At 37.3% G+C, this 12,022-nt stretch overlaps 1 protein-coding gene across 1 annotated transcript in view; it reads left to right on the forward strand.

Moving 5' to 3' along the window:
• The first annotated feature begins 533 nt into the window (after nt 1-533).
• LOC135556419 (cytosolic carboxypeptidase 6-like) overlaps nt 534-12,022 on the forward strand; it is a 466,431-nt gene continuing 454,942 nt past the window's right edge. Inside the window, exons 1-2 of the mRNA XM_064989619.1 lie at nt 534-601; nt 1,859-1,981. Of these exons, the coding sequence (XP_064845691.1) occupies nt 559-601; nt 1,859-1,981 (166 nt within the window). The 5' untranslated portion in view covers nt 534-558. The remainder of the gene's footprint in view (nt 602-1,858; nt 1,982-12,022) is intronic.

The following is a 12,022-nucleotide window of genomic DNA, read 5'->3' on the forward strand; positions in this document are numbered from 1 at the left end:
GAGATCCTATTAAATTACTAGAGAGGCTATGTCATAAACTCTCAGTTTCAAAATGGGGTGAAATGGCAATTTCATTGCAATATTGAACACAATTCCATTGCAGTATTAATTCATTAAATTATTCAGTGACAGTCAAAATAACTCTTCAATATGCATATTCATGAGGCTAGCATAGTATCTCACTCTACATTGAATGCAGATGGTTGACATCAACACCCCTCATCGAATATTCAAAATATTATTCAAATAACGAAATATCCACTAATTCAAATATCCACCAATCCAAAGAGAGGAATAGGTGTCGGTCATGGCTTGGTATTCAGCTTTTGTCAAATTAAAGTCCGTTTTGACTTTTCGTAGCAGGTTAGAATAATTAGCGTAGCAGGTTAGGAGAAATAGGTTAAGGTTAAGAAAAGGGTTAGGGTTCGCTGAAATGCAAAAAATATCAAATTTGGACGTTAATTTGACAAAAACTGAATTAGTTCCAGCAATGACCTTTTACGCTGCGTTGCCGTGGCAACACTCAGCCAGCGTCATGCGCTGGTGTGTTGTGCAAAAATGGAAAGGAAGATGAAGGAGAACGTGAGAGACGTCGACACCGGTGTGTAAATACAGTAGTGCTAGCTAGATACCTCCACAGTACCTATATGAGAGTGCATAGCAGGTAGCTGCACATTTAGTTAGTGCATGAGTCTGGACTGCTGCATCACTCACCTAGACCGACGCATCATCGTTTGTGAACATCAACATCTAGCTAGCTTGTTAGCTAGCTAACCTTCCAGTTACTGTAGCTAGCTAACTAACGTTAACGTTCCTAGTTTAGCTACATTAGATACATAATACTAGCTAGTGTCATCAATATTAAAATGTTCAGCAAATTGAACTGTTTGCCGTGAACATTCTGCCTGGACGGGTTAGCTACTTGCCATTCAGTTTATGCTGTTTTGCTATGAGTTTAGCTAACAGCTAACTTTAGCTAGCTAGCTCTGGTCCAGGGCGTCGTTCCGCTGTACTCATCGAACGAGGTCCAGGACCAGCGTTAGCAAATACTTGATGTCTGTTGCAGCAACTGGCAGTGGGAGGAAGTAGTGGCTACCTATGTCTATTCCCTCAGTATCTAGCTATGGTAATAGCATGGTAGTGGGTACACATCATTGTACGGGTTTTAATTAGTCTACAATTACAATATTTGACTTCATAGAGTTAAATCCGAATCCACATCATATGTAACATCCATGGCATGGTATTAGCTACCTAGGCTGTACTGTAATTAAATGCAACACTAGCAGTGCGACTTGATTTATAAAGTGAGATTATTATCTATTATTAATGTATTAGCTGCAGTTAAATGACAGTATGTTCACTTAATATGGCATAGGCTATTTAACCTCCTGCTTTAGCACCTGTCAACAAACAGGGCCAAGCACTTGTAAGACCTGACTATAGGCCTAGCTGTTTATTGTTGTGAGGTTTAAGCTAGTAACATTCCATTTGTTTACAATAGTGAAATGTCTGAAGTTACCAAAATAAATAATTTATCACACCTTTTTGTTGCTTTGAGGTTTTTATTTTGTTCTAATGCATGTAGATATATTTCTGCAAGGATACTTCAGTTAAGGCTTTGCCAACAGTATGCCTTATTTACTATGCATAAGGCAGGCATGGACCAATGGTCCCTTTTTAAACCTCAGCTAGCCACATTCGATGCATGAAGAAACTTTGTCATATCTACTTCTGATTCAATTTAATATAAGCCTTAATATAATATTTGGCCATGTGATAATTTAAGAATAGCGGGGTGTTTAATAGAGCTTAGTTCAGATTAAGTGGTTTGACAAGTGATATGTGGTTTTCCTAGGCAGTGAAGCTGGAAGAGAGGAAGCCTTAGTGGGCAATGTGAACAAGCTGATGGTTACTCCAACAGGATACACAGGAGTTTCACGGAAAAGCCACCTTGTCTTTGATGCTTGCTTCGAGAGTGGTAAGTACAAACTGAATGAGGTCTAATGTCAGAATTTACTACAGTGACATTTGATACATTTGTACTTAATATTTGTAAATATATACACAGACTAGGCTTACGCTTATTAGGCTAATTTTGAATTGTATTTTACCTAGCTTAATTAGTTATAGGCTATGTAAATCTACTTTGGATCACAAAACAATCCAGTGTTATCAAGCTATTATACAACGGGTGGGTCTAATCCTGAATGCTAAATTGGTTAAAAATGCATTCCAGCCAGTGTCTGTTCCACAAGTTAACACCGGCTAAATCCACAATGACATTAATGTCGGTCCCTCAATTTTAAAAAGGCAGTATATGGCAAAGAAATGGTGGGATTTAGGATATAGTAAATCATGTATATAATGTAGGCTATGCTTGCTCATACAAGGCAGGTTGACAGGTTGTTCATTACCAGATACCATATTTCTGGGTATTGTACTACATTTTCAGCTACAATTTTTTCTTGTTTACTAACATACAAGAAGACCCACACAAACACAAAAAGGTAGTTTTTTAGTGCGATCCTCTCTCTCTGATCCTCCTTTACAGATCTCATATACTTTAGTTACAATTTTTTTTTTTCCTAAGATATGTATCTGTGATTTGAATTGCATCATATAAAAGCAATGAAATTATATTAAATATTGCCTTTATGCCTTTATGTTCTCAATTATTAATACAAGCAGAATATTCTATACATCTCTTTGATTGTGGCTTTTAATGGTTAATCATATATAAAAAAGGGTAACAAAAAAATTCAAAGGCTCTATGTGAGTCACTGCTCTTTTAGCTTGTCCATCTTCCTGGTTGAAGACTGTAATTAAACAAGTTAATATGTTCCAGAATGCTTTGTAAATGGCTTTTGTTTAGCACTTTTCAACCAAATGAATGACACCGCAATGAAAATAAAGTGCTTTCCCCTGTGACAAGGTCAAGTGGGCAGCAAAGAGAGCGGCTTTGGGCTGGAGTGACAGTGAGTCAGTGGGCCTGTGGAACATTCACAATATCATTCTCTGCTGGGAGATTAGGTTCAAGGTCTTCAACAGATGATACACAGTTTTCATATTCTTGACAGGCAACCAATTTTTGGCTGTGCAAAGATGTGATGTTTAACTTGTGTTTGGTTCAGCTGTCAGAGGATAGACTTTTTAAGTTGATACATTTTTTTGTTTGTAATTTGGATAGAGTTTGAAGCTTCTGAGATGATTCTCTGTGTTTTCCTCCCAGACGTCAAACTGAGAAAAACAGGCAATTATAGGTTTATAAGATACACCTTTTTAAGGTAAGCTTAAACAACCAAATGGGACTGTCAATCAAATTAAATTCACATGATAGCGGTATTACTACAATATAATATATATTATTGTCCGTCACACCATCACACCACATACAGGTGAGAGGTTTGTCAGTTAAGAGAAACAAAGAGCTTCTAAGGATCGCGGGAGCCATGAGGATTAAAGGATATGTCTTAAACGGAGTGTTGCGCTAGATCCAGAGTTATGAATGAGGATAAAACCAGCTATGCATGTGGGCTGTCAAGGGGAGTGAATAGAGGAGAGGGTAGATAAACATATGTTTTAGTAGGTTGATATGAATAAATAATCAGGAGACTTTATTTTATTTGTACGTTTCCCTATTTTCCCAGATGACATGCTCAGAGTCCCTCAGACATTGATTAATGGGTGTTAAAGCTCCCAGACGGAGATCAGCTAACATATATGACATTACCCAGATGTCTCTAGGTCTGAAAATTCTCCTGAATGATTTATGGAATTGATATTAATCTATTTCCAGTAAATGCATTACCAAAGTTGGAAACGGAGAGGAATTGATGTTACTGCGCTAATGTCATATTAATGTCCTGTTGCTATTTCAATGAAGCAACACAGCTAGGCTAAACATTTTTAACCACTTGTAAGCCAACAGGACTGAATTAGTAATTTGTCACATCAGTGGTCATACTGTATGTTGTCTACAGTGTATCTGTCAATCCGTTTTTTTAGGGCTTAGCCCTCACTCTGTAAATAATTGGGGTTTGATTTGTTGGTGGAATTGGGAAACAAGGAGGACTGTTCATAATACATCCATTTGGCATTGCATACCTTGAGTAGCAACACACATTCAACGTCAATGTGTTTACGTTGAAGAAGAATGCCTTTCATATTACCAAGGTGTAAGCTTATTTCAAACATGTCTGGTGTTTGTCATACTTACTAAGAGGATTCAAGATCAAGATCTATTGTTAATGTACTGCTTAAATTGTCCCTATAGGCTGTGTTTATACAGGCGGTCTGATATTTTGACCATAACTGGTGTTTTGACTAATCAGATCAGATCTTTTGCCAATAATTGGGCAAAAGATCAGAATTAGGCTGTCTGTGTAAATGTAGCCTTAGAGGACATCCATATCTAGACAGTATCACATGGTAAAATAACTACCATCCATATTCCATCCAGTCACAGTGATATCTGTGAATGTCTCACATTTCCAATTCATGCATATGTCAGGCCTGTATGATACGACACTGACAGGAAGAAAATTAGAGTACCCTCATAGAGGCTATTGTATGGATCACATGCATATGTCCTCCTCCAAGCTTTATTGTAATGGACTTTCATGCCAGTAAAAGTCAATTTTACTCTCCTCAAACATAATGTATTGCCTGAAACATGGGAATTCAAGCACACATATTTTTTTGAATTTATGCAGAGATATCACTCAGCGAGTTTCATGCTGCCAATATTGCTGCTTTTTTTTAGGACAGCTGTCAGCATGTTGCATACATTTTAGAAACTAGAGATTTTATTAGATTTTAGTATCCCTGGTAATAAATTCTAATTGGTTTATTAAAACAGACTATGGCAATGTAAGCTGTTTACTAAAGGTATAAAACACCTAATTTACATTTAGATGAGAGATTCAGTTTCTTGTCAACCATATGCAGATTAGGTCAGTGGTATATATTTTCATAGGCATTGCAGCCCACAGGTCTGAGTCACACTAAAATGCTTCAGCAGTCCTCTATTTGCTTTTTAAGATAATACAGTAAAATTACCTCCATTATGCAGACTTTGATAGTACAGAAACATAATGACTATTTCCTCAAGGAGTCATTAAAACCATATTGATGGTCCTGTAGATATAGAGGTATGAGAAACAATATGCACATTCCAGAGACTCCTTTATGCTAATTGAGTTTTAATAGTTCTAATTATCTCTTTAGCTCCTCAATTTCATTTTTGTTACGGATGTTTATTAATCAATGGGTTTTTATTTAGAGAAAGGAACATATTTGTATCTATAATTACGTCGACCTTTATCATTAGTTATACAATGTTTACATGGAGAAATGAAATGTTTATGTCTCTTTGACAGTTCTTTTCTATCAATGTCAGACAGAATTATGGCATTGCTTTAATGTGAAAGTGTGATTAGTGCTTGAAACAGAATTCTTTACATTAGGAATATTAGTCACCAATCAGCAATCACATGTGCTCGCATTTCCATTAGTGTTACAAAGAAGCAGAAATAATCTAACAGTCAAATTAAAAATAAATATTCTATTCAGTAAATACTTTTCTAGAAAACAACCTGTGCATCCATCTGTGCACATTCAAGATTTAGCTAAAACATACTGTTTTATATGTTTTGAAAATCTTTCTTCTATATCAACTAATTCCAACATCTTTGTCGTTCAGCAAACTTTGTATTTTGGTAAACAGATTTTTGGTAAACAGTTATTTCCTCTTGTTTAGTGCACTGGTTTGTTGTAGACCTATTCTAAGTAACTGCTGTTTTTATGGGGCGGCAGGGTAGCCTAGTGGTTAGAGTGTTGGACTAGTAATCGAAAGGTACAAACTGACAAGGTACAAATCTGTCGTTCTGCCCCTGAACAGGCAGTTAACCCACTGTTCCTAGGCCGTCATTGAAAATAAGAATTTGTTCTTAACTGACTTGCCTAGTAAAATAAAGGTAAAAAAAAAAAAAACTATTATTCCTCTTTCCGTTGGTACAGTCATGTTAGTTAAGGTAATTAGTAATAAGTCAGGTTAAGAGAAAGACAGAGGCAGGGACATTATGATGGTATGCCAGAGTATAGGGTGAAAGTCTGTCACCGGTCTGGAAGAAAAAGTGATTTATCAGGTCTAAACAGATGCTCTGTTCATAGACATGGATGTGCTAGTGAGTGTTTTTATATTTGCTATGCAGATAACTTGAGTCCACCACTGTATCCTCTGCTGTAGGAAGCCATTTCCCTTCACACTTCATCAACCGTCTTACCTGCATTCGTCTGCGTTCTCGTTCACCATTTTTATGGAATATCATGCTGATGCACTCCATCACATTTGGGCTCTGGCCAAATCCTGTGCAGATGGGCAACCTTACTTGCTAGTGTTGTTTTTCCTGCTGAGATAACACTGAATGTAGGAAGGGGCGACAGGGGTTTCCTTCCAAAAGATGTAAAGTTCTGTACCGGAATGTTTATTAAAATTTGACATTTTGTGTTTCTAACCATTTGTGATGGAAATGTTTTATCCAAACTTGGAAAGTGAATCTAATTCATGCAAGTTTTACATGACTATAGGGTAACAGATTAAATGTTTATTAATGTGTACTGCTGACTGCTAAATGACATCAAAGAATGACAAAATAAGACCAAATGATTGTGTACAAATAGTTTTTTAAATGGAAGTTCTGTTCTTTATGATACCGATACCTCTGAAAGGCCTACTAAATCTGTTGAAGTAGTCTACGAGGAGTAAGTAGCATGATATAACTCGGGACAATCCCAACTTTTTGTTCACAAATATTTTCTTAAGAATAACAAGAGTTGAAATATGTATTTATATAGACCAAAGAATCAGCTATTAGACCATGTAAAAGAACAACCTCTTAATAATTTTTTCCCTCCATATAATGCACTTAACTGGATTGCTTTTTATATGTATTGTCCAACAAGTGTTTAAAGCCCTGATTGTTTGATTCTAACATTACATTGTTCAAATATGTAATGTAAATCTACAAACATCTTTTTGTTTAATTTTATGCCACTGTATTATGCTCCAGGGCTAATTTCGTCAGCATTTTGGCATGTTTTTCTTGATTCAGAACATAGAACAAGATTTATAAAGGAAACATGATCCTTTATGTCTAGCACAGCAAATACTTTAATAGTTTAAGCATATATTGCAGAGAAAATATGTTGATTAGCAACTAGTAACAGAGTTGACAAGCCACTGACGGAGTTGAAAACATATTCAAAACAGACATATTCTTGTTTCTAAAAATAAGTTCTGTACCAACATTTGTAAAATGCGAAAAATGATTTATTTACATTTCCCCAACAAAAACATAACCATTCTATCAGATCTTTCAGCCCAAATTGCATATTTTCCTATATTATTCAAGTGTTATACTACATAGCAATTTTGTCTAAAATCTAATTAAAATGATTTTTAAAAAGTTTGTGATATCGAATTACAATCTCGTCTCTTTGCTGCAACTCCCCAATGGGCTCGGGAGAGGTGAAGTTCGCATCATGCGTCCTCTGAAACATGATGTGCCAAACCGCGCTTCTTAACACACGCCCACTTAACCCGGAAGCTAGTTGCACCAATGTGTTGGAGGAAACACCATTGAACTGACGACCGAAGTCAGCCTGCAGGCGCCCAGCCAGACACGAGGAGCTGCTAGAGCCAAGTAAAGCCCCTCTGGCCAAACCCTCCCCTAACCCGGATGACGCTGGGCCAATAGTGCACTGCCCTATGGGACTCCCGGTCACGGCCTGTGGTGACACAGGCTGGGATTGAACCTGTGTCTGTAGCAACGCCTCAAGCACTGCAATGCAGTTCCTTAGACCGCTGCCCCACTCGGGAGGCCCCAAAAGGAAGATATTTGAACCAAAATTAATATCCTATCTTTATAAGGAAGATGGAGTTGACAGGTTATGGTTGTGACCATGGTTATATCAATAACTTTTGTTTGAATCTATAACAATGTTACAACTTGGAGTGGTCTTGTTTCACTACATGTAGTCAGGAGATGAAGAAGGGGTTCTCATGCTATACTGCCCTGCAAAGGCAAAACGCAGTAACAACGTTTTCTGATAAATCTGACTTCAAAGTATTTTTCTGTCTAGACAGACAGCAATTTCTGATACTCCATGATAAATTCTGATCCACTGGCTTGTTCCTGTGTCAGGAAACTAAGTACCACATGAATCAGATAATATTGTTGTCCAAATGTGTACTTACTGCGTTTTGCCTTTGTAGGGCAGTATAGCTGACCCTGCACATTTTTTATTAAAGTAGAAGTTTACCTAAACTCAAAAATGTTCCAAAGGGATTCCATATATTGAAATTAGTTAGGTGGAGTTTGCCTTCTCCCCTTCTCTCCGTGCTGTCTAGAACTGGAAAGCTGCAAAATTGTGTCACGTGACATGTCTTTTGCACTACTAGCTCTGCTCTGTTGTCAGTCAAAGAGCGATTGAGAAATCTGCAAATTGTGGAATAATTCTTTGTATTATTGAAAGCGTACAGTCGAATTAGCTATTTAAAAAAAATCAAAAGTACTACCGGTTTTGAGTCAGGAAATGTGTACTTTTCCACCTAAAACTATTGTGATTATTTTATATTATTAATTTATGTGTCCGATTGCAACAAAGAGGAAAAAGGTAACAGCTGTGCATGTGCAATCTCGTGGGGGAATCCCTTTACGTAAAAACTGCACGTAAGGCTCTTAGCCTAGTGGTATGGGTAGCCTAGTGGTTAGAGCGTTGGACTAGTAACCGAAAGGTTGCAAGTTTGAATCCCCGAGCTGACAAGGTACAAATCTGTCGTTCTGCCCCTGAACAGGCAGTTAACCCACTGTTCCTAGGGCGTCATTGAAAATAAGAATTTGTTCTTAACTGACTTGCCTAGTAAAATAAAGGTAAAAAAAAAAATAATCACATTCATAGATGCACATTTTTTGGGGTGGGAATCAAACAAGGTAGCCTAGCATTACAGATTAGTTATACAAAGTAAACCACAACCTACAGGGAGGTGGGGGTTATAAATACACAATAAAGCAGACTACAGGCAACCAAATTGGCCTAACCGAGGTGGTTCCTGGGGCCATGCATTTCATGCAAGGCTATACAGTTGTTAAAAGCATGAAATGTTGTCATGCAAATAAACCATGGCTAGTCAACACATCCGACATAGGAGATTATGATTATGAAAAAAAGCGAGTAGACCCGATCCTAAGTAATTAAAATGCAACAACACCTTTAATTTTTATTCTACCTATTCTGCAATGTAATATGACACAATTGCTGTATTATACAATGTAAGGTGACATATGCTAACTGGTAGAGCGCCTAGGCTACAACACAATAAGATCAATTCGAACTGTAATGATTAGAGTACATACCTCTGCAAGCTTGCTTTGACGCTATCTCATCTCAAAAGTACCTCCGTGTTTTGGCACGGCACAAGATCCAGACCATGGGAATATAGAACATACAGCTGTGTTTTTGAGTTTTCTTTTGTGATGTGTTCACATCATTTCCGATTGTATGTCTCTTTCACAGTCTTCGTCAATGAAGTGCTTACTACACACATGTAGATTTGCAAGTTTGGCAGTAGGAGGGTTTACATGGTATTTCCTGTTATTTATCGCTACTAGCCATATTCTTGCGTCAACAGTAAAATGTTGTGCCTTCTTCCCTAGATTTATTATATAAAGTGCAGCCAGGGACCCGAACACCAGCTTGCTCTTGCTGCCATCGTTTCGGATTTCCACTTTCCAGAACTAACTTTAGGCTACCTGTGATAAATCTTTCAACTCTTGCGCAAGCTCCTTCGCTCCAAATAAGGGCATACAGTATACAATGCCTTCAGAAAGTATTCATACTCCTTGACTTATTCCAAATTTTGTAGTGTTCCAGCCTGAATTTAAAATGTATTAAATAAATTTCTTTCTTTCACCCGTCTGCACAAAATACCCCATAATGACAAAGTGAAAACATGTTTTTAGAAATGTTTGCAAATTTATTGAAAATAAAATACAGCAATATCTTATTTACCTAAGTATTCACACCCCTGAGTCAATATTTTATAGAAGCACCTTTGGCAGCAATTACAGATGTATGTCTTTCTGGGTAAGTCTCTAAGAGCTTTCCACCCCTGGATTGTGCAACATTCTTCAAGCTCTGTCAAATGTGTTGTTGATCATTGCTAGACAACCATTTACAGGTCTTGCCATAGATCTTCAAGTAGATTTAAGATTGAACTGTAACTCGGCTACACAGGAACATTCACTGTCTTCTTGGTAAGCAACTCCAGTGTAGATTTGGCCTTTTAATGTCCTGCTGAAAGTTGAGTTCATCTCCCAGTGTCTAGTAGAAAGAAGACTGAACCAGGGTTTCCTCTAGAATGTTGCCTGTGCATAGCCCCATTCTGTTTATTTTTTTTATCCTGAAAAACTCCCCACTCCTTAAAGATTACAAGCATACCCATAACATGATGCAGACACCAATATGTGTGAAAATATGGAGTGGTACTCAGTAATGTGTTTTATTGGATTTACCCCAAACACTTTGTATTCAGGACAAAACGTTAATCGCTTTGCCACAGTATTACTTAATTGCCTTGTTGCAGGTTAGTATTGTTGAGTAACTGCAGTGTTGTTGATCCATCCTTCTATCACAGCCATTACACTCTGTAACTGTTTTAAAGTCACCATTGGGCTCATGGTTAAATCCCTGAGCGGCAACTGAATTAGGAAGGACGCCTGCATCTTTGTAGTGTCTGGGTGATGTGATACACCATCCAAAGTGTAATTAATAACTGCACCATGCTCAAAGGTATATTCAATGTCTGCTTTTTTTTTACCCATCTATCAATAGGTGACCTTCTTTGTGAGGCATTGGAAACCTCTCTGGTCTTTGTGGTTGAATCTAATGTTTGAAATTCACTGCTCGACTGGGGGACCTTACAGATAATTGTATGTGTAGGGTACAGAGATGAGGTAGTCATTCAAAAATCATGTCAAACACTATTATTGCACACAGAGTGAGTCCATGCAAATTATTATGTGACTTGTTAAGCAAATATTTACTGCTGACCTTATTTAGGCTGTCACAACAAAGGGGTTGAATACTTATTGAATCAAGACATTTCAGCTTTACATTCTTATGAATTTGTAAACATTTCTAATAACATAATTCCACTTTGACATTATGGGCTATTGTGTGTAAGCCAGTGACACAAAATCTACATTTAATCTATTTTAAATTCACGTTGTAACATAACAACAATTTGAAAACGTCAGGGGGTGTGAATATATTCTGAAGGCACTGTATACTTATGTTTATTCTTGATGATTAAATTATTTCCAAGGGCAAATATTATGCAATTGTGTATCTGCCAATGACGTTATAGAATGTATGGAACCTCTTAAACATTTAATGGATATGCTCCTTGGATTTTAAATCTTGCACAGTAATGATAATAGATGAAAAAATATTTTCTCAATCGACGAACAAAATAAAACTGTATAAAATGGGCTTATGGGATTCTGCAGAGAGATTACTAATGAAGATAAATACTATGGAAAATTCCTTCACTGTTCAGTGCTTTTTTTCTGAGCCGTGTACAGAATCTGTCTTGCCTTATCTTCTCTCAGAAGTGTGCATGTTGCAATTGCAGGGCCCATCTACAGGACGAGTGATTACAGTCAGAGCCAAAGCAACATTTTGAGGGTGGTAGAAACTAAACAGGAACCAAACGAATGCTAGGGGAAAATGCAGTCAATCTTGTCAGGAGATATTTATATACTCCAGAGTACCCATGAATCAAGAGTAGGGTCTTCATTGATTAAAGAACAGGGAACGTTTCAATAATCAGGACAGTTGCACAGCACAAGTGGCTTGGAGAGGGCTGAGCTACTGTGCCACTTCTAATGTTGTTGGCTTTATTCCTAGACTAAAAGGTGATTAAAATATAACATAGGGGAAGGCTGTTGGCAAAACG

Source organism: Oncorhynchus masou, chromosome 15 (assembly GCF_036934945.1).
Source record: "Oncorhynchus masou masou isolate Uvic2021 chromosome 15, UVic_Omas_1.1, whole genome shotgun sequence".
Classification (NCBI taxonomy): Eukaryota; Metazoa; Chordata; class Actinopteri; order Salmoniformes; family Salmonidae; genus Oncorhynchus; species Oncorhynchus masou.